The sequence below is a fragment of the Saccostrea echinata genome, unplaced genomic scaffold (genome assembly GCF_033153115.1).
Source record: "Saccostrea echinata isolate AGI-Se365-2 ecotype Australia unplaced genomic scaffold, CSIRO_AGI_Sech_v1 ptg000054l, whole genome shotgun sequence".
Lineage (NCBI taxonomy): Eukaryota > Metazoa > Mollusca > Bivalvia > Ostreida > Ostreidae > Saccostrea > Saccostrea echinata.
In genome coordinates, this window is record NW_026889803.1 from 25,852,731 (window position 1) to 25,879,853 (window position 27,123).

Consider the following 27,123-nt stretch of genomic DNA (forward strand, 5'->3'; position numbering starts at 1 on the left):
TTTAATGTACATATTATAATTTAATTAAGTTTCTTCACGAAGTAGAGAGTCAGGTCTGTCATTATCCGTGGACTCATACTGACGAGAGTAGTAACTGATTCTCTAATCAATTCAACAATGTGGCAAAAATATTACTGGAAAATATTGCAAGATGCATGATGATAGCGTGATTAGAAATAGGTCATGTAAGTAAATCAGGTTACCAATAAAAATTCATGCTTCCAAGACTGAAGATTTAATAAAAATACAAGGCTTATTGGTCTTGGAATCTCTAGAGTTTCTTGAATTTCTCAGGCCCGTGGTATGCGGGGAGCCGGGGGGGGGGGTCTAAGAATAGTCGTTTGCTGTTGTTATTACATTGTATGTGTAAATTTTCATGTAGTTGCTGCTTGCTCCCCCACTTTTTGCAGGCAGTAGTATCGTTTTTGGAAAGCGGGCAGGCAAATTCCAGAAGGTTCGGAAAAGTGAGAAAGAAAGAGCAAAAAGGGTAGGGTTAAATACAAATAATCTCAAGAACCACCGAGTCAGATTAATATTTGAAACTTACTGTGGAATCATTTTAATTCATAGGGGTCAGTGTTTGTAGACAAGTAAAATTTTATAGGTAAGGACGTAATTTCACGGTTAACTCGTATGTATACACAGAAAATTCAATTTATATACAGTTGATGAATGTTGACAAAATAATTGTTTGTGGGGATGTAAATGATGGATAAAGGTGACTTTTAAGGCCCATAGGCCTCTTGTTATGATTTTGGTCCCAGTGACCTCCTTAGGGGTGCAGGAACCAAGAAATTCAAACTTGTTCCACTTTTTTCCCCACTGATGCACAACACCCAGTTGTACTTAGATCCAGAGACACCTTTGCAGAATGTCTTTCAGTAGTTTGTCAAACAAAATCTAGAATCCAGGATGAACATTTTATTTTGTGAAATGCAATAATTTAACAAGTATTGAAAGAGTTCATATAATCTAAAAATATCAACTGAATAAAAAAGTTTATCATCGAAAAAATTTATCATAGCCTCAGCATAAGAAAGCTTGACAGCATTTTGTTTGACTTCAAAGCACTAACAGGAAGATTCAATTTAGAGTATGCACCATTATTTGATTAGGATTAATTACTATTAACCTCTACTATTAAATAAAATAAAGCATAAAACATACACAAGAAACCCAAAACAATGATACTATAAAACGACTAAGAGTCTTTGTCCATTTTATTTGGTGTCTACATCATACATGTGCTTGATAAGATCCACTACCCTGTAGCTGTATCCAAATTCATTGTCATACCTGTGTAAATATAGAAAAAAAATATATGGCTAAAAAATTTACATGAACAATGTTTACTGTGGAATCATTTTAAATTGTGGAGGATCAATGTTGGGGGAGGGGAGGGGGGCAATTTTACGGTTCAGTAGATTTGATGCTATCTGAAGAAAACTATTACTTAGTCTCCCACAAACAACTATGATTCCACAATATACATGATAACCACAGACAACATTTTAGAAAATTTAAATAACAAGACACGAAGTATTTTGAAATTTTGTAGCCTTGTTTTGTGAAGATATTTTAAAACATGATGATACAATTATATAAAGAATTGATAAATTTTATCTCTGCATCCGGTTGAATAAAACTATCTCAGAGGTTTGCTAACTGCAATATCGGGGAAATTGAGGTCAAGGTAAAAAACATTATGACAAAGTTGAATCGTTCCCCAAACAGGTATCTTTATATAAAGTAGGGTTGAAATATTTTGAAGGTTTCTTTGAAGATTATCCAAATGCAAAGTGGGACTAACAAATGGAAAAATGTAAGGAAAATGGAAATGACAATCATTATATGCCAAAAGCATTTAATTGGTAGGGCATTTATAAACTTTTCTTACCATGATACAAGCTTTACAAAGTTGTCATTCAGAGCAATTCCAGCCTTGGCATCAAATATGCTGCTCCTCTTGTCTCCACGGAAGTCCTGAGATACAACATCATCCTCAGTGTATCCCAGAATTCCTTTGAGTTCATTTTCTGAAGCTGATTTTATGGCTGCTTTGATGTCATTGTATGATGCCTTAAAGAAACAATTACTTGGTTTTAATAAACTTTCTCAAAATATACAGAGCTCATAAAAATGCTTCCTAATGCACGTATCTAAAAAGAGAAAGATTATAAGATATATATGCTGTAAAACTTGTCTAGTCCAGATTTGTATTCCAAAATCTTGCTCAATATGGTTGAACTTTAAGTCCTTTCAATTAATTCAAGTGTTTAAACATGTTGTCTTTTCTGGAATGTTGTCTAGTCTGGCCGATTTCTTTAGAACCTGTGGTATCAAGATTAGACAAGTTTACTCTACCTATTCATAAAATATAAATAGCCTGAATGAACTTTCAATTGTCCCTCACATAGAGCCCTGCAGAAAAATAGATATGTTAAGATCAAAACATTCCAACTGAAATCAGGATTTTACAACTTTGGTAAAGGGGTTGTTTCTCATTATACAGTTGAACTTCGGTATCTTGAACACTGATATCTCGAACACCATGGATATGTCGAAGTGATTTGGAAGTCCCAACCATTTATTCCTTAAGTATTTTACTCTGGATATCTCATATCATTGGATATCTCAAAGTATTTTCTCGGTCCCATCAAGTTCAAGATAATGAGTTTGGACTGTAATTGTGCAAAAAATTTAGCCTGTCGGATCTTCAGGGTGACAAATGGAAAATATCACCTGACAGTCAGCTGAGGAATCCAGCAGACCTGTATCTAATAGCAGTATGGTATATAAATACGGTATTATCAATTATTTTACCCCGTTTCTAAGCCTGCAGTTTAAATCTAGCTTGATAGTTAGTATTCTTACCCCTGATTGAGCTTGCAGGTTAAACCTAGCCTGATAGATAATATTTTACATCTGATTTAGGTTGCAGGTTAAATCTAGCCTGATAGATAATATGTCACAAGTTATTCTTACCCCTTTACTGAGCCTGCAGGTTAGATCTACCACTGAAACATCAGGAACTGGTACACGGAATGCCATTCCAGTTAGTTTTCTGTCAAAATAATCAGTCATTTTGAGCAAAAGTTTACATCAAATGTCTATTTAAAATATTGTTTACTTGCTTTTATCTAATGAAATTCTATACTGCTTAATCATTTAAAACAACATCAACAAGACTTGTTCCAATGAGTTTTTAGAACAAAATACCGACATACTAAATAAAACAATAGAAAATTGAAGTAAGGTATATTGAAATTACTATCTAGATGTCATCTGACAAAGCACAATGTTGGTAAAGGTTAAGCTACTCGTGTAGTTTCCCTGCTTGATGACCAGGTGTATCATAAAAGATTTTTGAAGACTGCGTGAATTTTAAGATTTCAAGCCCATCTCCTTGGGCCCAAGGGGGACTGAGACCATGATACTATTAATTTCTCTCCTTCATCCATAGATACTACACACTGCAGTTGGTTGAAATGAGTTCAGCCAATTCAGAGATGATGAAAATACCGAAAAATTTACCAGCATATTGCTAGTTTGATAATATAGCAATAGGTCACCTCAGTGACTCAGGTGACTAAAAAAGAGAGACCAAATATGCCATACATAATGAACTGAAGCAATGCTAGTTAGGAAACTTGGTTCAAAGTCATTGCACACATTTTACCAAAAGAAACTCTACAGGCAAGAATGGTACAGTTTCAAGGAGACAGACAATAAACTTTAGACAAGGGAAGTCAGAGTAGATGGAGAGAGTTGAATGAACTGATGGATAAGGAGCCTGACCTATATAGTATATAAATGCCAAATAAACTTTTATTGCATACAGTTGTCTAAACATATACTGACCCATTCAGATCTGGTATGACCTTTCCTACAGCTTTGGCTGCTCCAGTGGAGGAAGGAATTATATTTTGGGCAGCACCACGACCACCACGCCAGTCTTTGTTGCTAGGTCCGTCTACCACCTTCTGAGTGGCTGTGTAAGCATGTACTGTCGTCATCAGACCCTCAACAATTCCAAATTTCTCATGGATAACTTTGGCCAGGGGAGCAAGGCAATTTGTAGTGCAGGATGCATTACTGAAGTAAAATGTACAAAAATCTATTATTGTTTTGTGGTTATGTACCATTTTCAATGCCTCTAGCCATTCAGGGATATATACAATATTTTTCTTTAGCTAGGTGTCTGTCTGTCACAAAATCATGTCCTGTAAAATTTATTTCACTTGACATAAAATGAATTTCCAAAGGGTACAGGATCCTATCCCAGTAAGTACTCAATTAGGCCTGCTGATGTAGAAATTCTATATTCTGGAATCCCTGATTGGAATGGATTGAAAGTTTTGAGTCTTGCTGTCCATAACCTAAATGTATGTCATGATTATGGCTCAAGGTTGATGGTACTGAACAATGCAATAATGAAATCTATGTCATTATTGCAAGTCTAGAACCTTTGTTTGGATTCAAACTTGACAAAAATGAATGTCAGGATGTTGATTCAAGCTTTTTTTTAGCAATGATATAGAATGAAATTTTGCTTGAACCATAAATCAGGAGCTCTTAACTCTAATTCAAACTTTGGTACATGTAGATTTTGCTTTACGCCATTTTCACAGTATTTGTGTTTTTTCATACTCACTTATGTTATAATGCACTCTGCATCAAAATATATGATTAAACCCTTAACAATTATGACCAAATTATGACAAAATGGTACCCCTAACAAGTTAAATGATACATAACACTCCCATGTTCTAGACAATAAAAATATTAAAGATTTACTACCTAAAATATGGGGTATATTTTGCGTTATGCTGTTGCAGCTGAAAAATGGCTTTGTTTTCCAGTTTTTGTTTCAGGAGATTTACAATAGAAACTCTTAGTTATAGATGTCAAATCATTGTGAAATTATCCCTCTTTTATATGCAATTTACTGTATGTAAATCAACAAAATATTAGTGAAATAATGTTTAAATATGTGAAAATGCAGATACGTTATGAAATTTAATAAAATTCTACTGTTTGAACTTGCAGTTTAAAAAAATATATGTTAATGCATTACTCTTACTTTAGGTTCATTTTAAAATTAGAGTTAAATGATAAATGAAACAATAAAGAAAAGTTTGAGTGGATTCTTCGAAACTTTAGAAAATGACACATTTTCTTCTTACTGGCATAAAAATGTTCCCAAAATTCTGTAGTGTCCGCAACATGTGCTTATTCTGGAATGCATTATGAATTATATTTCTTTTATTTTACATGTAAGAGGCCAGTACACTACTAATCTATCTACCAAAAAATATCAGACTTTAGCTCAGTGTTGCTTGGAATTCTGGCAAATATATTGTGTTTTGTAGAGTCCGCAACGCTGTTGAGTCCGCAACAGCTTTTTAAATTCACAGTTTCTTCAAAGAAATGTAACATGATTTCAATTGATCATCACTATAATTGTCCAAATATTCAATACAAATATGTAAGGTTACAAAACTTAGTGGAACTATAACTTCATACTTTGAATAACACCCGTAACGACTTGTTTATACATAATATTCAAAATCTTTCAATTGTCAGTCTTATGTTATATATTGAAAGTTAATTTTCATGTGGTATTTAAAACTGAATAAGTGGAAACTAAAGAATATATCAAGATGTTAATTGTTAATTAATAAGTCTAGTTCTAATTAATACAGTTGTGTTGCGGACACTACAGTAATAACTATATACCACATTCATTTATTATTTTCACTTTTTTTTTCATTAAATATTTTTGAAATGTAAAACACTTCTCTGATATTTGGCTCCTTTGAGAATACAATTAGTTAACTGGATTAAGATAACAAATGGTGATTTTTGTACAAGATAACACTTCAAACTTAGTGGTATATATATGGGTTTTATTTTCCAGGCCGGATAGCCATTTTTGACTAGCCTTTTTTATTTCCCTACAATATAACACCATTTACTGTACATATAGAACTAGTTAGAGATTAAGATTTTCAGTTTACTCCATTAAAACCAAATATGGTGTCATATAGCAATATTCAATATATTGTAGTGTCCGCAACAATTTCAATACTGAAAAAAAATTATGGATGCCTCAGTAAATTCTTTAATTCATTGAATTTATCTATAAAACTATTTGTTATAACTTCTTTAATTGTTTTAAAATAAGTAAAATCACAGACATTTTTTAAAACTGCAAAACAATTATACATCAAGAAATAATTAATGGTCCTTGTTATGTGGTTATTTTCATCTCAATAAACCACATTCTGCATCTTTTTATATGATACATTTTCAAGAGTTGATCCGGTGGTATATAATTCAGCCTAGAAATGAACATTTATCAACAATTATTTTTATAAAAATGACAAAAGATTATTCTTATGGTTACTTGTAGTGTCCGCAACAAAAATGCTATGCATTTTCAAAGCTAGACAAGATACAGACGAAGATATCCAGGGTGTTATGACAAATGTATTTGAAATTTAGAAGTATTCAATTTAATTTTCACATGATAATTATATATGTCTTATGTGTGATTGTAAAAGTAGATAAACTTAAGGAAGGGAGATAAATTAGGCAAAAAAATTAGCAAGTCATTAATGTGAATAAAATTTTTGTTTTCAAAGAGAACCATAAGATTTTTCTTTTATTTCACTGCAGTTAGGTACATAATCAAAACCTGCAAGAAGTTTGGAATAAATAAATATCTTTAATATTTTATTTTAGACATAACAGGTGTAATGTAGCGTCCGCAACACAAGGTCTCGCCCAAAATTTGACTTCGCATAACTTTTTTCGTAAGAATGCTTATATAAAAAAAATTTGGGACTCATTTGCATAGGTATTGTACTTTCTAGAAAACATGTCAATAATGCGCTGTTTGACTTTTTATTTTTTGGTCCAATTGCAACACAATTAGCACAAATACTGTGAAAATGGCGTTTAGAGATGTCATGACTTTTGAATAGAGGTCACATCTCAATGTCAAAGTCACCTGATAAAGAGATGTTGACAATTATGATACAATTGTTTTCAAATCAACACCTTGTATGCATTGATTATATATTTAATCCCTTGTATGCTGTTAACTTTCACTCTGATTTTTATTGTTATACTGACTCAAGGACATGTCATAATGGTCTAATAGTGATGTTCACTAATTAGCAAAAGGGGACACAGCTGTATGTGCATCTTACAAATCCTATGTTAAAGTTTCCCCTTCAAGATAATTTTATCAATACAATATATTGTTATTGGGACTGTTTGAGTAAAGATTCAGTCCGGTAAATATTTGAATTTACCTGACAATTTTTAGATCCTTGGAGTATTTTTCTTCATTGACACCACAAACAAACATTGGGGCATCAGCTGATGGGGCTGAGATTATTACTTTCTTGGCACCTCCTTTCATATGGGCCTGAAATATACATAACAGTTTGAGAAAATTTTTTAAATGAAAATAATAAAAGGGATGTATCTAGGTTTGGTCAGGGGATTTATTACCGTCTTCCTTGGAAGACAGTATACAGAGTTGAAGTATTTTACAGTCTTCAGACTATGTACTTCCTCTCTTTTGTGATTGGTAGAAATTGCATGATGAGAAAATTTTCAATTATTTCATTGGTTGAAATGCTGTTCAAGGCAAGGGAGATAATTTTCTGATGATCTAATTTTCGTACGACTTTACAATTTTTCAAGATTTTCAATCGTAAAAAAATATGACAAAACGAACAGTGGAAATTGGCAATAATTAATTCGAAATAACATGCTTTTTTTTTTTTTTTTTTTTTAAAGCAATTACCAAAAACGTTTTTATATTTTCATTGTTAACAGAATTGATCTTTATTGCATGCAAGCTTTACAGCTTGTATGTATTCTTTTGCACTGTCTTCTTATCTCGGCAGCACTCGGCGTCTACATATTACAAAGGTGACGGGATCAGCTGAGATTTGCCGAATGATCTCGGCAGCAGAGTCAAAGTTTACGGAGACAATCAAGCATCCGTTAACCTTTCACTTGGTAGGGCTTATGTCAGAAAAAAACTAATGAAGAAATTAATAGTCAATAAATTTTCAAGAATTATACGGCCTGATAGGTTTAGGTCAGTATACTGTTTAAGGTTGTTGCTAAAGACGGTAAGCTTTTTGAAAAAGCTATACTTGTTTGATACATGTAATTCAACAATTAGAAAAAAAGAAGAAAACATGTAGGATAGCAAATAGAATATTGCTACGACAATTAACAATTAAAAAAAAACCTACAAAATAGAACATGTAATGATGTTATTATCCATCAACTGTAAGGATGCATTATATCTTTGAATTTATAAAGGACATTTTTACCTGTAAAACTTTGAAAAGATGATTTTTACAGATTTTACCAATATCATCCCATGTAAAACTATGATCCTCTATTGTGGCCCCACCCTACCCCCCAGGGGGCATGATTAGAACAAACTTGAATCTGCACTATGTCAGAAAGCTTTCTCATATTCAGCTATATTTTTGGGGCCCAATGGTTCTTAAGAAAGAAGATACATGTATTTATATGACCCTCACTAAATTTTTAACATTTTTGATTATCTCCCCTTGAAACTCAAGGACACTCTCTGGTAAGTTCAGTCAACTTTTGAAAAAAAAAAAATTGAAACGGTAAATAATTGACCAATGTATGGATCAAGGGCAAATATGATGGACAGAAAAGTGATCCTGACTGTTGATCTGAGTAACTACTGAAATTTGAAATTGGCCCAGTGGTTCTGAAGATGAAGATGTCAACAACACAGATAATAGACAAATTTCGATCAGTAAAGATCACTTGATCCTTTATGCTCAGGTGAGCCAAAATTTGTAGGAGAAATGGCATTTTGAAATAATGTCATAGATTATTATTTTTGGAAACACAGGCAACATCTTAAATACAAATCAGAAATCAAAAATAAAAGGATTCTTCATAAATCTTTCATTAAAGACTCTAGGATTAATACACATATCATTTTGATATTTAGTTTACAAACAATAAATGCTAATGCTAGACCAATGTGAGGAGGCTAAATAAGATGGAAAAAGTGATCTTGACTGTTGATCTGGGTAATAAATAGTAATCAAAACAAAAAGGTATAGAAAAGCATGAAAGACATTCATTAATATTACATACTCCTGCTTTGTCCAAAGTTGTGAAGCATCCAGTGGAATCTACAATGTACTCGGCTTGGTCTTTGGACCACGGAATGTTTGCTGGATCTCTCCTACACAGAAAAACATTTGAAAGTTTGAATTCAGTAGCTTTTAAGTTTTATCACCACAACTAGTAGTGTGTGACGATACAGCTGAAGTGTATCATGATATACCCTGATACATTCATATTGTATCATAATATGTACCTCCACATTTTTTAGGAATTGTGTTCTCTGTTCTGAAATGGGAAACTAGCTAATCACAATGATATAGATTATTTCTTCTTCAAGTATAAACAATTATTAAACTCGGATGTCAGAAAATTAATCTCGGATAAAATAAAGAAAAGCAATGCTATTATAACATAATTTAATATTTTCAATAAACTTCTGAGCAATACATATCATATTTTATATGGAAATACCTAAAGACATTGAAACTAAATGATGACTTTAAATTTACATATTGAAATATTTTATAAAACTTACTCTGCATATACAGACATAGCCTTTCCATTGATCACCAATTTTCCACCTTCGGTTTTGATTTCACCTTCAAATACTCCATGAGTTGAATCATAACGGAACATGTAGACCTGTATTATATAGAAATCAAACTTAGCTTCAAAGTTCAATCACTGGACCTTATTCAATACAGGAATACCATGTAATTTTAGCAACACTTAGAAAAATGATGAGATCATAACTCATTTTATATATTTTATCAGTTTAGAGGAACTCCAATATAGGAGTGAACTCCAAAAATGGAGCCTTTGACACTGTCATGCATTTTGGCAAATGGTGTACAAGGTATATCCTAAGTGTAAACAAAGAATGGGTTGTCATACATTTTCTCCAACTACAGCCACGTAATGGCCCTATTTAGTACATTGTGACTTTACACACAAATCAAAATATTTCTGTGAATATTTACATTTCTCATTTCTGTCCTATGCATAATCGAGATTTTGATATACATCAAATTCAAAACTTTGGTTAAGGATACACCAAAGGCTTTTTTCAAGATTTTCAACAATTTTGAGATTTTTGGCTAAGAAAAAGAAGTTAATCACTGCTTTATAATGCATGTAAAATTCTTGGTAATTATGAAATGGTTTTCTAATTATTTAACAATAATGAAACATAAACACTATCACATGTGAATGTTCCATTATTGAAGCTTCTGATTTGATCTGTGACTGCCTGCTCATGAAAGACGCAATAAATCACTGTGACCACTTGGGGAATTCTTCACTAGCCACAAAGAGATTATCAGTAATTAAACTACAGGGATTCTAGATTTAGAGAAGGAGATCTAACAGATCACTGATGACCATAAAATAGGAGGTGGAGCTTAGCTCTTGCCATTTTGCCAGGAAATCTTTCTGATTCAGAATTGAACCTATTTTACTTCATTAAAAGCATCTAAATACAGAAAAGAACCTCCCATTCTTGTGAATATGCATAGGAAATAGCGCTAAGTGACAGGTATCCAAAGCTGAATCTCCAAGGTGTCATATATTCCTAGCTTTGGCAGATTTTGTTGTGTAATGGGTTTTTGCCCTCTACTGTAAAGTAAGATCAGACAGTTTGTGGTATTATTTCAAAGGATTCAGCTCCCTCATTTATTGACCAATTTCTCTGAAAATTGGATGGGCTTCTTCTCAAATGTGTGTTCACAAAACCGTATCTCAGATTTTTGATATCTAGCTTAGTTTTGGAATTATTGAGGGAAATGTTAAATTAGGCTAATAAATTGGTAACATTGAAGGGCAAATGGCTGTAACTTTTGAATTAGAAGATTTATCAAAAATCTGAGATACAGTTTTTAAGTTCAATCTTTAATCTACCTTGAGGCAAAATGACCACTTTGAGGGGTTAAATACAAAAAAGTTGATTTATAAAATATTTAAGCACTAAAATTTACATTAATATTTAAATAATTTTTAAATAAGTTATTAATTAAAGTTTAAATTAGGATAATTAAATAGTAAATTTAACAAGCTTTCAAATGATATATACTTTTATTATGTTATCTTTGATAATGAAAGAATTACATGCAAATTAAATTCTAGCGTTTGGAAACCTTTGGTGTATCCTTAAGCATAATCTTTTATTATTGCCTTGATCTTATTTTCATGCAATTCCTTCAATATGGCCAAAAAAAATTAATAAACAGTTTCTCAGGCACCGCCCCATCAGGTCAAATACTGCCGCATTAATCAATTTTATTGACATTTTGAAAAGGGAAATAACTCAATTTTCTATTTTTCCAAGTTGAAAAAGAAAAAAAAGTTATTCCCCTTTTCATAAATGCTAATAGATAGACGTTTTTATTAGATGAACAATATATTTCTTGTTAATACTGTATTTTATTAATTAACTTTTAAACAAATGTTTGGAATAACATTATTTAAAGTTGAATACATATTATAATTAATGAAAGAGAACAAAAAAGTAAGAATCAGTTGATATTATCATTCTTTTGAACGACTTACTTAAAAAAAAGGTATAACACCTTCTTCACAAAAAAAAAACATAAAAAGAAAAAAAACTGCCTGCCGCATTGAATTTCGAATTTTTTGGCCTGAGAAACTATTAATTAATTTTATTTGGCCTCAAGACAATTTTCCTTATCTTCATAACATTCAGATTGCATTTAATTACCTTGAAAAAGTTAAAAAGATGCATTTAACTTTGCAGCAGAGATATACATGACATTGTACAATGTAAGCAGACACACTTATTTATAAGACTTTTTTTAGTTTGATTTTTTTTTTTGAGTAATTTTTAAGCTTTCAAACAAATCAACTAATAGTAAAAATATTTTTTTATTTTGTGATAAAATCGCTATCATTACAAAAAAAAATAAAGCGATAGTTATTTAGGCAAAACAGAGTCCTTTTGATATAAATGACTCATGAGTCATTTATACTCAATCAATCAAAGTAAACATCTGAAGCCATACCATATACTCTAGGTCAATGAAAGGGTCATTGACTGCTACTACATCAAGTCCTTTATCCAAAGCTGCTCTCAGTACCAAGCGGCCAATTCGCCCAAATCTACAAATTACAGCACACTAAAATGTACTTGAATATGAGGGTAGTATGAACTTCTGAATACAAATCTTTATCCTTTAATTTTTTTCATTAATTATGAAAGTACTAATAATTTCACAGATTGACAATGAAAGATAAGAAAGGATGGAAAAAGTGCCTTCCGTGACCTAAAATGGACATGTCAAAGTTTGATGCCTGCTTTGCGACTGAAATGCATCAAAGTTTGCCATTTAAGGCTTAAATTATCAAGTGCATATCATACCCATTAATTCCAACTTTTAGAGTCATGACTTCTGTGTATTTCTTTGATCAAAATCCTAAAAAATACAAGAATAGTTAGTTAATTTTAAAATTACAAGAACCCAAGAGTCTTTGTTATTACCACAGTATTATCAGGGTTTAAAATTAACAGGAAATATTCCCTAAATGAAAACACATTTAAACACATATGTAATCAAAGATTATAAAGTTCACTTGACAAAGTAAACAAAAAGCAAAGCAAATTCTCAATCTAAATGAATGTTCTGCTAGTAGGGAGAATTTATTATTTACAAGAAATGTTTTCAACGTCAGCTGTGATGCTAACAAGAGGCCCAGGGGCCACATCGCTCACCTGAGCACTATGGCTAGGTAAAGCAGAAATCAGTTCAGTCTTGAAAGGTTGAAAAGTTTAAATATAAAAGTGGTTGGGTGGGGGGGGGGGGGGGGGGGGGGGGGGTAGGGCGGGTTATGAATTGAACAAATTTGAATCTACATTATCCGAGGATGCTTCCATTTAAATATGACCAATCATGGCTTTGCTGTTCTTGAGAAGAAAATTTTTAAAGATTTTTCCTATATATTCCTATGTAAAACTTTGATCGCCCATTGTGGCCCCACCTGACCCCCGGGAATCATGAGTTGAACAAATTTGAATCTACACTACCTGAGGATGCTACCATGTAAATATGACCAATCATGGCTTTGTTGTTCTTGAGAAGAAGATTTTTAAAGATTTTTCCTATATATTCCTATGTAAAACTTTGATCGCCCATTGTGGCCCCACCTGACCCCCGGGAGTCATGATTTGAACAAACTTGAATCTACACTATCTGAGGATGCTACCATGTAAATATGACCAATCATGGCTTTGCTGTTCTTGAGAAGTAGATTTTTAAAGATTTTTCCTATATATTCCTATGTAAAACTTTGATCGCCCATTGTGGCCCCACCCGACCCCCGGGGGTCATGATTTGAACAAACTTGAATCTACACTATCTGAGGATGCTTCCACGTAAATATGACCAATCATGGCTTTGCTGTTCTTGAGAAGAAGATTTTTAATGATTTTTCCTATATATTCCTATGTAAAACTTTGATCGCCCATTGTGGCCCCACCCGACCCCCGGGGGTCATGATTTGAACAAATTTGAATGTACACTATCTGAGGATGCTTCCATATAAATATGACCAATCATGGCTTTGTTGTTCTTGAGAAGAAGATTTTTAAAGATTTTTCCTATATATTCCTATGTAAAACTTTGATCGCCCATTGTGGCCCCACCCGACCCCCGGGGGTCATGATTTGAACAAACTTGAATCTACACTATCTGAGGATGCTTCCACGTAAATATGACCAATCATGGCTTTGTTGTTCTTGAGAAGAAGATTTTTAATGATTTTTCCTATATATTCCTATGTAAAACTTTGATCGCCCATTGTGGCCCCACCCGACCCCCGGGGGTCATGATTTGAACAAACTTGAATCTACACTATCTGAGGATGCTTCCAAGTAAATATGACCAATCATGGCTTTGCTGTTCTTGAGAAGAAGATTTTTAAAGATTTTTCCTATATATTCCTATATAAAACTTTGATCGCCTGTTGTGGCCCCACCCGACCCCCGGGGGTCATGATTTGAACAAACTTGAATCTACACTATCTGAGGATGCTACCATATAAATATGACCAATCATGGCTTTGTTGTTCTTGAGAAGAAGATTTTTAAAGATTTTTCCTATATATTCCTATGTTAAACTTTGATCGCCTGTTGTGGCCCCACCCGACCCCCGGGGGTCATGATTTGAACAAACTTGAATCTACACTACCTGAGGATGCTTCCACATAAGTTTCATATTTTCAAGCACAGTGGTTCTTGAGAAGAAGATTTTTTAATGATGCCATTAATTTTTCACGAATTCTTAATTATCTCCCCTTGGAAGAAGGCGTGGCCCTTCATTTGAACAAATTTGAATCCCCTTTACCCAAGGATACTTTGTGGCAAGTTTGGTTGAAATTGGCCCAGTGGTTCTTGAGAAGAAGTCGAAAATGTGAAAAGTTTACAGACGGACAGACGGACAGACAGACGGACAGACGGACAGACGGACTACAGACAAAATGTGATCAGAAAAGCTCACTTGAGCCTTCGGCTCAGGTGAGCTAAAAACCCGAACTTTGTCAGATCCATGAATCTATTCAACATGATCAAGTTCAAAATCAACAGAAATGTGCAAGTAGTGAACTTCGACCCTGATCGAGTTTGGACAGATTGAAATACTAATATACAATAGGGATGGATGTAACTCAGTCTATGCGAAACTTTTTTGGACCACACAGGACATTCGGTCCTGTGTAATCAATGAACACACAGGACCGAACCAAATTTTGTCAGACCGAAAAACCTAATGTAAAAAAGTGAAATACGTGAAAATGCAGAACCAAGGAAATCTTATTACTGTAGACGGTCCATGCAGTTTTAATCAATTCATTTACGTATTTGGATTTGTGCAATATTTTTTTTACTTATAACAAACATTTGAATGACTCCGCATCAAAATAGTAAAGCTCAAAACCGGACGCTGAGACATCAGACATTCTGGTCTGGTGTGAAAAATGACGCATCGGACCAGAGGCACTGCACATCGGTCAGGTCCAACAGTCCAATGTCTTTCGCATAGACTGGTAACTTCAACATGTTCAATATTATTTATGCACTGTTTTTGAACTTCAGATACAAAGTTGAAAACAGTTTCTAAGTTTTTGGGGGTTTTTTTTTCCCCACATAAAAATCACTTGTCCAATAGGACATCTATCCAGCAATATTCACTTGTCTGTGAAAAATTTACACTGGTATCGGACAAGCAGACAAACATTATTATTATCCTTCAGAATTATACAGACAATCTGATTGGTTTAGAGCACGTCACATGCGGGGAGACAATATGCGATGCCCCCCTCGCACTCAGGGTGACAACTGTGTTGCCCCCTTCAGATGACAATGAAATAGTGCAAGCAAGCATGTAGGATAACAACTGTGTTATCTCCCTTTAGATGAAAATAAATTAAGTGTCTTAAGCAAGATAACTCATATTTATAACCATATCACATATGCAGGATCAGTAAACATTCTATTCTAACGGTGATGTCAAAGTTGTCTGTTAACATATTTTTAAAGTATGGAATCGGAGCATTGAGTAGGAGAACAGACAAGGTTTGACTGATATTTTCTACCCTATTTTATAAATAATTTAGATTCTTAAGGATAATTAAACAATTATGGAAGGGAGACACCACCAATTATCAGGTCTGAGTAGGGTTGTCACCCTTAGTTAGGTGCAAGCGCCCTCTGGTGACAATCCTACTCAGATTTGATAATTGGTGATGACTCCCTTCTAAATATATAGTGTCAAGTGTAGTTACTGTATGGAAAAATTACTGTGGAAAATAACTTGCGGTGTTAATATTCGCTATATTCACGGTCTTAATAAATCCGTGATTTCAAGAAACAGTGAATAAGTTTTCAATAACCTCCATGTTTTATTTGGAAATCTGAGAAAAGACTTTGATAGGTATATAATATACATACAATACATGGTCATTCAATAATTATGAGTAGTACTTGTCATTCCATTATTTTAATTATCACGCTTTACTTTAATTCAAATAAGCAGCTAATAACCTGAATTTATTGTGAAAAAGCTGTTTTAATAGCCAACGCTACATGTTTCATCAGTCAAAACACTTGTGTCATGGGTTTTAATTACCCGTGCGTAACTATCGTTACCACGTGTATTTGTTACCTGCATATTATCATGCGTATTAGTTTTTATCGACATTTTGGTTGAAAAAAAATATCATTCGAATAATTACTATCGAACTTGCTGTAGATATGGAAGGATATTATTACGTCAACCTAGATAACCAAAGTCTTTATTATCATCCAGTGTTTTTTTTTTTCGCTGCGATGTGTTATCCCTTCGGAAAGATCTTGGGGTGTACATCGCTGCACTCATCGTAAAAGCTTACATGTATAGGAAATAATTAAGTCATTCAACGTTTATAGTCAAAGACCTTTAATAGCGGCACTTGCTTTGACTAATCATCAATTACTAAATCTTATCATTTTATATCAATCTACCCTGTCATTTGTGAAATGAATACATACAGGTAATGCTGATTAATGTTGTTCTAGCTATGCTACGGATTACACGAATAAAGACAAGGGAGGTAACTTTAATTATATACCTATTCCGCGAATTCAACAAACCGCGATCGTGTCGAAGGAGAAAAAAACATGAAAATTACAACCCGTGAAATATATCCCCTATACAGTACTTGGGAATGTAATTTTTTTGAAAACTGCTTAACCATCCAGAAAATTTGAGTCAGTTGCAGCACACAGAGCATGTCTGGTAGTGTGCATCCCTATTAAAGATGCATCATACATGCAAAGTTTTGGTCCAGATAGAGCTTTTAGCTGCTTGCAAATACTACTGCTCCAAAAACTTTGTCACCTTCATGATAGAGCAATGGTAAGAGCATTTTGTTCTCTAGTAGTGGAGTTGATTCTTACTTTGCAGGTTTAAACTCCACATGGGGCATGGAGACCATTCCTTCAGATGAGACTGTTATATAAACAGGTCCCATATATATTTCAGTAGGTGCTGGCATGAAAAAGATAACCCACTGCCAATGGCCATAAGTGCCTTGTGCAGATCTTTTGAATGCAAAGATTTACAGTGACACTGCACACAGCAATTTATATGTATCACCCAAAGGATCTGGCATCTGAGCCCCAAACCGGGATTCACACCTGTGGCATAAGGATCAACTTCTTGTGTAATCCACAGCTTTAATTAAAGAAAGATTTTAATAGCTACCCAATTTATAAGGTATAAACTGGGTTGGGGCAGTTTACGCTTTCTAAACCGTGAAGTGGTTTATAAAAGAGCGTAAACTGTTCCAACCCAGGTTATACTGTATAAATTGAGTAGCTATTAAATTCATTCCTTATAATTTAGTTTTCATTCATTTAGTATAAGAAAATAAGATGATTACCTTTAAAATTTTCTTCAAATTGCACAAAATTTAAATGTAAAATCAGGTGGATCAATATATGTATTTGACGCAAGTCATTATGACGTATGCAATGCAGTTTATACAATATAATTTTTTTTATCCAATCAAATGATGTGTTACAACCAGAATTAAATTACAATGAATTAAGACCTTTGCTCCATGCAGGTGACAACATTAAGAAGAGGAAATATTACATTCTGGAAAATAAAATAGACTTATACAATGCCTACATTTTCAAAGGCCTGAGACAATTCACAACACACTTGGGGAGAAAATGACTGAGCATACACCAGTGTACTGTTCACATACTGTGCACACAGCCTCTGAAAACACAGGTTTATAGTACACAACATACCCATTTTTGCACCGGACCTTTAGGCCTTGACCTGTTGACTGGGTTTACCTTAAAATTATTTTTGCGCATGTGTTCAACTCTACATCCATAACCGAAAAACAACAATACAAATCCAATTGGGGACCCCGGATAAGGATATATAGAACAGTGTGCATGCAGGAGTTCCAAATATATATTCCTTTTTCTAGTTTCTTTCAGAGCCCTGTGGTACACAACAATAAATTATCGTTTCCAACATGCAATGATGCATACACGTTTGCCCGTTCACGTAGGCCGGCTCAATATTAGGTCTAACGACTTGCTTACTTTAAAAGTCCTTCTCCCCATAATATTTAAGGTAACAAAAAAACATTTCCTTTTATTTCTTTTGAATAATCCAAAGACTTACACAAATATACATATATTACGTTCTCACCTTCGCCTTTTTTTCCCCTTCAGGCCTTGTCCTTCCTCGATGCCAATAAGCCACACGCATGCGGATGATGCACGTTCGATATTTTTTGGATTTTTTCATAGCTTTAATGCGTCTCTCGGCAAACCTCGGTTGATTTCGTATATTACTGTATTGCAGGTAAAAATCGACCTTGCGTCTACATTTTCTTGTAAGATTATGATATGTCTACTGGTTTTTCTAGTGTTTAATTTAAAATTTTTATTTTGGCTATACACATTCGTTTAAGGACTCCAGATTAGGCGAGGATTTACCTGTTTACTGTATTGATCAAAGTACTGAAAGTACTGAGTCTACATGTACCATATTTATTATGCCTATTTAAGGTGGTATGGGATACCAAATGAAACTTCTCTTACATATTTATGTACCCAAATTAGAAGGATTTGAAATACCCCCACCTTTCAGTATATTAAAGTGTAATTTTAATAATTTTTTTATTATTTTAATGAGAAATACAAAAATGATTTTTTTTCTTGCATAATTCTTTTTTCATAAGCTTAATATTATAGGCAGGCGTTTGCTAATATAAAGTGTATATAAAAACAAAAATGACAAGAAATATGTCTTAGTATTTTTTTAATTTTCAACAAAAAATAAGCGTAAAAAACTGGGAAAACTTTATTTCTTGAAAACAGACGGATAGCATTTCATGAAAGTCTACAATAAGAATATATCTTAATATGTTAGCAAAGTGAAATAAACAAATTGAAAATATATGTATAAATGGAAAATTTAAAATGCATTTAAAATTTTTTGAATTAAAAGATCCGAGCGGAAGAGTTATCCTTCTTTATTTTCCAAGGGTTGAAAAAACCTGGGTGCTATTTTAGAAATGATGAGCATTTTTTCCCAACCATAAAAAAATCGCACTTTGTAGTTTTCAACTTTGAGCGGTTTTGAAAACAATGCATGGACAATCGCTTTCCAGGACGTGTCTTGTTCAGAGCAATTGCATTCATCTGAACGTTTTGGGACTATATACAACAGCTAGCTGATTTGTGACCAAACAGTTACTTCTTGAATTAAATAACAAAAAAGTCCAGCTGTGGTTAACGTGATAATTGATTGGTGATAATTCAGCACAATGTGAAGTAATCGCACTTATCCATGCCTCACCGCACACAAGGTGCTGTACAGTTACTCAAACAATTGAAATACAGCTTTTGCTTAAAAGTGTTCAAAAGCAGCAATGTTGAAACTACCTTTTACAGGGGTTTGCTTTTTTAAATGTCCGTTGTACAATTATATATCAAGTAAATTTATATACTTGCGATTTTTTTTGTCTGTTTTTACTTAAAATGCCGACTTGTGAGAACTTGCATTGAAATAGGCTTCAGAGTGTTCTTTTCAACGGTGTAACTACAAATTTTGACCCGATAATAAGCACTCATGCAAATCAAAACAATACTTCAAACGGAAATACGTCATAACGTGGAGGTATCCCATACTACCTTAATTAAGCTTATTTAAGCCTAACAAAACATAAAGGTATTAACCGAATGAAAAAAATGAAGTACGTATGCTTTATAAAGTTCTTACTTGCATAATATTTAGATATGTAGCATCATTTTTTTTCTAAAGGGAGGGGTGGGAGGGGAGGGGGGGAGGCAATTAAAATAATTGTCGAGAAAAGTATTAAAAAAAATAGGAAATCAAAATTATTACTCAAAATTAGGGACAAAATGCTGCTTTCATATTTAGCAGAAAATAATCAGTACAATAACGCACGTGAGGATCTATTGAGACTAAGCCTTTCAGGGGCGTAGCTTCCATTGAGGCAATGTGGAAACTGCCTCACTAGATTTTTCAGCACCATTCAATTCCCATAATTAATAATACATTGTAGAAAATATTTAATTCTTTTTTTAACTAATGCATATTATTAAACATTCGAACAAATCTATAAACTGTTTTGCTTTAAATTGTTTTGCTTTCATATCAATATGTTCGGGATCAAAATTCATGAGATCAGGCTCTAGTTCCACTAAATCCTCAAAGTAGTTTTTGTGGGAAATTTTTGAAAAAATGGACCAAAACAGAGACCAAAAGAAAAAGGGGCAAACAAAGTTGACATCCTTTCTGAGGAAAAGGAAAAATGACAGTCTAGAATCGGCGTCAGGTAGGCCTGTTTTACAAAACCTATAAACTAGTGAATAATTTTTTTATCCTTACAAACATAGTTTCAGAATTAACTAAGACACTACAAACCTGCTTCCCATAAAAAAACACAAATTCTTCTATTACTAGTAATTCCCTATTTTTCACAAACAGATGAATATATTACGCCAACATTAGAACTTTCAAAGCCCGAGCAATATAACGAGAGAAAAAAAAAACAAAACAGTCGATGGATCCAGTAAATTTTATACAGAAAGTTTTAGATGATGCTGAAAAATCAAAGATACTGTCAAGCAAATGGAGTCCTTCTCCACACGAAAAATATTCATTTCCTGTAACCAATGGCAGACGATACAATTTAACTTGGGAAGATAAATTTATTTGGCTAAGATATTCGCTATCGAAAGATGCAGCATTTTGTGCCCCATGCATTGCTTTTGGTCAGCAAAATCAATCGGACAAACTTGTAACGTCTGGTCTCAGAGACTGGAAAAATGCTATGGTTCTAAAAGAGGTACTCTACAGATTCATGAGGAATCAAGCGCTCACCAAAACGCCCTTGTTAAGGCAGTGAACTTTATGAAAGTTTATTCGGGGGAAGAAAAAAGCATCAAAAGCAGTACTATCTCAAAGTTATGAAGATACTGTTCTTAAAAACAGAGAAATATTGTCTAACATCATAAACGTAGTCATTGCTCTCGGTCAACGAATATTCCGTTTATAGGTCATCGTTGGGACACTATCACAAAACGGGAGGATGGTAATTTTGAATTCTTTGTTCACTGGTTGGCTAAAGAAAAACCCGTTCTTAAAGATGCTTAGACACAGATTTGAAGTTAATATTTTCTCAAATTTTCTGTATAATATCACGACTTATATATTGAAATAGCATTTCACACGAAAATATAATTAAGAACTTATTTTATCTGGAAATTATTGGAACTACGAATTCCTAGACGCGTTTGATTAACACATCCTTGCACTTGCACAAATTTTATCTTTATCCTTAACATTTAAGGAAAGAAGCGATTTTGTTGTGAATTAATGAAAAACATTACATCTATAATCCAGAAAATTCAGAGTAGAAATGTGCGAAAGCAAACCCCCTCACTAATATCGTCAGCCCGTGCTCAGTGTTGTGTACAGAGTTTAACAAATTGAATACACCCGTGAAACGTAAACTGTTTTTGTAAACAGGGCACGAGCTCTGTTATTGTTAATGTTTACGATTCACCGGGTGTGTTCAATTGTTAAAGTCTGCACACACCACTGAGCACGGACTGACAATACTGTAAGTGGGTTTTGCTTTCGAACATTTCTACTCTGAATTTTCTGGATTATAGTTTTAATATTTTTCATTAATACACAACAAAATTGCCACTTTTCTTAAGTATTTAAAGTAAAATCAAAATTTGTGAAAGTGCAAGGATGTGTCAATCAAACGCGTTCAGAAATTTGAAGTTTCAATAACTACGAGATGAAATAAGATTTTTATTATATTTTAGTATGAATTGCTATAGCAACATATAGGTCATGAAATTATACAAAAAATTTGAGAAAATATTAACTTCAAATCTGTGTCCAAGCACCTTTAAAGCTCACCTTGAAAATGCAGCTTACAATGCAAAATATCTTAGTCCTGACATTCAAAATGAAATAACCGAGTTAGCTGGAGAAGAAGTACTAAGCTCAATATTGTCACGTACCAGGACTGCCAAATGGTTTTCTGTTATGGCCGATGAATGGCAGATGTAGCCAATATTGAACAAATGGCTATATGCATCAGGTATGTGGATGAAAACAATGTAGTAAACGAAGACTTCATTGGATATGCTTCTCTAGATTCAGTCGATGCAGCATCCCTAAGTAATGCAATTTTGCAAAAGCTTGAAGACTGTAATTTAGATACACAATACCTCAGAGGGCAGGGTTATGATGGGGCAAGCGTTATGTCTGGATCAAAATCTGGGGTCTGTTCTCGTATACGGGAAGTCCAACCGCTTGCTGAGTACCATCACTGTCGAGCACATGCACTGAATTTAGTTATATCTTCTTCATGCAAGAACATACCTATGGTCAAGAAACCTCTTTGATGATGTTAATCACCTGACATGGTTTCTTGGGGCCAGTCCAAAGAGAGTTTCGATTATGAAACGACATTTGCCAAATGCAAAACAAGTTGATTATTTAATTGGAAATATCGAAAATGAGGTAACCGAAAGTAATAAAAACATAGAGAAATCGTTATCTGTGAACATCTTGCCTAAGCTTTGCGAAACTAGATGGTCTGCTAGAGTTGATACTCTTTCAGTTGTCATTGGAAAGTATGCAGCCATATTATCGACGCTGGAAGATGTCAGAAATGAAAGCACTGTATCCGATGCTCGTACGAAAGCCACTGCATTTATAAATATGAAGGAGAAGAGTTCATTTATTGTTGCAATTGTTGTTGCACACCACATACTGAGTTATATGAAGCCTCTGACTTTGGCTCTCCAGAGTTCAAAATGTGATGTATACAAGGCCTTTGTTGACGCACAGAATTGCAAGCAAGTTATTAATGATAGCGTTGTGAGGAAGTTTTTCAGAGATGTATATGGTCAAAAGCATCAGCCATTACTGACAGTATTGGGATCAAGTTACAGAAACCAAGAACGGCGGGTCATATGCAACACAGAGCAAATGCTGTTCTTGCTGGCACTGCTGAAGAATACTACAGAATAAATACTTACCTGCCATTTGTTGATCATTGTTTGAAGGAAGTCAACGATAGATTTTCTGACGAGACACGTCCTTCATTCCTAGCCTTCAAGCTTCTTCCAGGCCAGATAGACACACTTACCCGAGACGAATTGGCAGATATTATAGAAAGGTTCCAAGATGATTTACCGGACAGAGATGTGTTTAATCAAGAATTCGAACGTTGGAAAGTGTTCTGTGGCAACTTGCCGAATGATGGTTTTGAAAGAAATTCCTTAAGCAATGCAATCATGTTAGCTGACTCGGACTTTTACCCAAATTTGCATGTCATTTTCCGTATTTTGCTCACCATGCCAGTTGGATCTGTGCCTTGCGAAAGATCTTTTTCCGCAATGAGACGTCTGAAACACTGGGGGAGGTCAACAATGAATGAGGATCGCCTGGTCGGTCTTGCCTTGCTGTTCATTTACAGACACCAGGCAGTTTCTGTTCGCAATATACTTACCAGATTTGCCGAATCCAAACAACGCAGAATTCAATTGAAGTTTTAAATAAAAAAAAATGATAAAATATTCATCTTCAAATGTTTCTGAAGTTTGATTAAACATTTTCATTTACTCTAGTCTATTAATACTTTTGAAATATTTAGTATCATGTGCATGCTGAAGTCTTCAATAATGAAACCGGTAAAATTAAGAAATTTCTATCCAGGACAAGTATGATTTTTACATTCTTACACCCCCAAATTCATTTTCCGTCGGGGGGCTGCGGCCCCCAGACCCCCGGCCGCAATACTTTTGCCTCACTAGACTTTTACGTCAAGCTACGCCCCTGCCTTTCGACTGGCCGATTTGTCCGCTTCAGACGGGCATCTCGCAGAAAAAGATGGGCGCAGTACGTGGTCGGCGACACACTACTGAGTCGCTACTAGCGTGGGATCTCTCGCCAGTCGTTGCCAGAGTTCATAACGTGACTGGGCGGCGTCGGTCTGAAAGACCAGGTGTGAGGGTTCAGATCGCCAGTATTTTTTTTTGGGGGGGGGGGGGCTTTGAATTAAAATTTCTATACAATATGAACAATCGAAGATTTCAGCTCAACTGAGCCTGTCTGATTTCTTCTTGAAAACCAGTGGGCCAATTTTAACCAAGGTTGGCTTAAAGCATCCTAATCCCTCCCATCTAAGCTTGAAAGGTCAAGTGATCAGCACTTCTCCGGGGTCCATCCGTCTGTACAATTTTAACATTTTGACTTCTGGAAAATCACTGGGCCAATTTTAACCATAGTTTGCATAAAGGAAATTCTAATTTTTTTTTCAAGGAAAGGACCAAACCCCCTTCCAAGGGAGATAGTCAAGAAAAGGAAAACATAGGATGGGATCATTAAAAAAAATCTTTTCAAGAACACTGGGCCAGAAAAAAGTGAAATCTGTATGAAATTTTCCAGAAGTAGTGTTGATTTGATTTTTTTTTAATTGTTCAAATCAGTCCAGGCTTTTTGACATCATAGAAAGCTGCCTTTTCAATAAAATTGGAAGTCGTAAATATACTTACCTTGTCATTGGTCATTTGCAAAATTATTTTGTTAAAAAGCATTCTGATTGTACAGACAAGTACTCTGAAGTTGATTTTAAAAAGGTGCTTGGGTTTCTGATTGACAATATCTATGTAGTTTTTGGAGATCAGGTCTTCCAACAATCTGTTGGAATGCCCATGGGTACCAATTGCGCCCCCTTATTAGCAGACCTATTTTTGTATTCATTTGAAGCAGAATTTATTCAAAAACTTCTATATGAGAAGAAGAAAACACTTGCTGTGGCCTTCAGCTCGATATTTCGTTATATCGACGACGTATTATCAATTAACAATAGTTACTTTCATTCATATGTTGAATCGATATATCCCAGTGAGCTTGAAATAAAAGATACCACGGATTCTGACACATCTGTTTCATATTTAGATATTTTACTAGAAAAAGACGTTAATGGTAATCTAACAACAAAGCCTTATGATAAACGTGATGACTTTAACTTTTCAATCGTCAACTTCCCTTACTTATGTAGCAATATACCCTTATCACCTGAATATGGGGTTCATGTATCTCAGTTGATTCGATACGCAAGAGCATGCTCTACGTATGAACAATTTCTAAAACGAGGCAAACTATTGACAACCAAGTTGATGAAACAAGGATATGAATAGTCTCGTTTGAAGTTATCATTTCGCAAGTTTTACAGTCGATACAATGACCTTGTCAGCGCTTGCATGCTGACTGATGTTTTTCATACTTATTGTTAGGCCATTACTTATACACTGAACTGTCTACGGATTTTTCCGTTTTTTTTTTTCTGATCATGACAATGAGCACACGGCGGGTGTGACCGGTCGGCAGGGGATGCTCACTCCTCCATGGCACCTGATCCCACCTCTAAATGTTGAGGTCCGTGTTTGCTCTGCTCCAAATTTGTATCGTTTCATTGGACTTTCGAGATTGAATACTGTTCGTTATCTTCATATTTTATTATGTCACCGCGGTAAGGGTGGGGTCACGATCATGTCCCGGGGTTAGAGTCGGGTCACTATAAGGTGCGGATCCGCGCATGACGATAGAGATTCAAAGTTGTACATTAAAGAATGTTTTTAAGATTTGTGTGAGTTATTAGTGTGTAATTAAAGGGTTTTTATCACGTATCTAAATTTTTTAAAACTGAAACGCTATTATATTCTTGAAACATATAATTATCGTTTAATTATGAAATGATGTTGAAAACGGCCGTAATTAGACGATAAAACGCCCGTAATATAAGGTCCTCGAAGTAAAAATCTCCACTAATTAGATAGGGATCACGTGGTACTGAAACGTCATAGGTGTCAATGGTCAATAGAACTCGTAAAGCTTATCGTAAGAAAAAATATATTGAATAGATTTTTACGCTAAATAAATAGAATACATAATATGGTCGGTTGAAATTTTGACATCGACTATATTCCTTTGGTTATGGGCGGTCAATCTTTTATGTATGAACGTCTAGCAGATTAAAGAAATAACCAGAAAATATGCCGACGATTGGAGAGGTCACCGAAGACGAAGCCGTTGACAACTCGGGACTTCGACTAAATAGAGCGAATTACTAAAGTTTAACTTCGTAAACATTTATGAATATGAGAAATTTAAATTCTCCTTCATTATTATTTTAATTAATTAAATATAAATAAATCCTGTATATCTTTTATCTGTTCCTACAGTGAATATCATGTACTAGAAATGACACTTCTTCAACAGTTCAATGGCGCCGTACGCCATAACGAAGTTCACAACATTCCTACTAGATTCTGTGCGACTTTTAAAAAATTCGTGTTTGTCATTCATTATTTTTTCTAAAGGTATCTTTCCTTAAAATATTTTATAGGAAAGAAAAAATTCATGATCGATCGGGCATAAACGATTGCTCTGAATGGAGATAAACGCCATCGCATTTACAGAAAAAGGCCCCCCTTTCATCTCTCGACCAAGTCCAGGAAATGTGGAAAAAAATTCTTCCTAAAACCTTTCTTGTGCACATTTGTGCATCCTAAGGCTTTAAATTATACCTTACTAGCTGTCAATTATCCAATTATCTTTTAATTATGTTCTAACAGGTTTAATAGACACAACAAATGAGCCCTTTTGTATACACAGTAAAATACATGAGCCGCCGCTACACCTTCAACTGTTCAAAGCCCGAAATTAATTTTTTAATTGTTAACATAATCCTTTAATATGAATTAAAAATCTATTGCAGAATTTTTTAAACGACTAGTCTTATATCATACACTGGCAATTTTCCCATTGCTTTCTATGGTACTTATCGATTTTCATTACTAACTTTTAAAAATCCCCCCCCCCCCCTTAAAAATTTATAATT

At 34.2% G+C, this 27,123-nt stretch overlaps 2 protein-coding genes across 2 annotated transcripts; one reads left to right on the forward strand and one right to left on the reverse strand.

The window, feature by feature from the left end:
- Nucleotides 1-906: 906 nt before the first annotated feature.
- LOC133172501 (glyceraldehyde-3-phosphate dehydrogenase-like) lies at nt 907-18,389 on the reverse strand. Its single transcript, XM_061307394.1, has 10 exons — nt 18,366-18,389; nt 12,521-12,575; nt 12,165-12,261; nt 9,686-9,792; nt 9,178-9,268; nt 7,323-7,438; nt 3,862-4,095; nt 2,986-3,064; nt 1,898-2,079; nt 907-1,296 (listed from the first exon to the last, which is right to left on the reverse strand). Exons 2-10 carry the CDS (start codon nt 12,544-12,546, stop codon nt 1,221-1,223), a joined length of 1,008 nt encoding a protein of 335 aa, XP_061163378.1. The 5' UTR covers nt 12,547-12,575; nt 18,366-18,389; the 3' UTR covers nt 907-1,220.
- Nucleotides 18,390-22,670: 4,281 nt separating this feature from the next.
- On the forward strand, nt 22,671-23,773 carry LOC133204738 (uncharacterized). Its single transcript, XM_061340479.1, has 2 exons — nt 22,671-23,147; nt 23,282-23,773. Exons 1-2 carry the CDS (start codon nt 22,671-22,673, stop codon nt 23,771-23,773), a joined length of 969 nt encoding a protein of 322 aa, XP_061196463.1.
- Nucleotides 23,774-27,123: the final 3,350 nt, after the last annotated feature.

Coding starts and splice junctions, on each gene's coding strand:
- LOC133172501 (XM_061307394.1), bottom strand. CDS start 12,546: ATGACTCTAAAAGTTGGAATTAATGG. Junction 9,269..9,685: donor GCTATGTCTGTATATGCAGA/GTAAGTTTTATA, acceptor TTTTCTGTGTAG/GAGAGATCCAGCAAACATTC. Junction 1,297..1,897: donor TTTGTAAAGCTTGTATCATG/GTAAGAAAAGTT, acceptor ATATTTACACAG/GTATGACAATGAATTTGGAT.
- LOC133204738 (XM_061340479.1), top strand. CDS start 22,671: ATGAAACGACATTTGCCAAATGCAAAACAAGTTGATTATTTAATTGGA. Junction 23,148..23,281: donor AGCATCAGCCATTACTGACA/GTATTGGGATCA, acceptor CATTGTTTGAAG/GAAGTCAACGATAGATTTTC.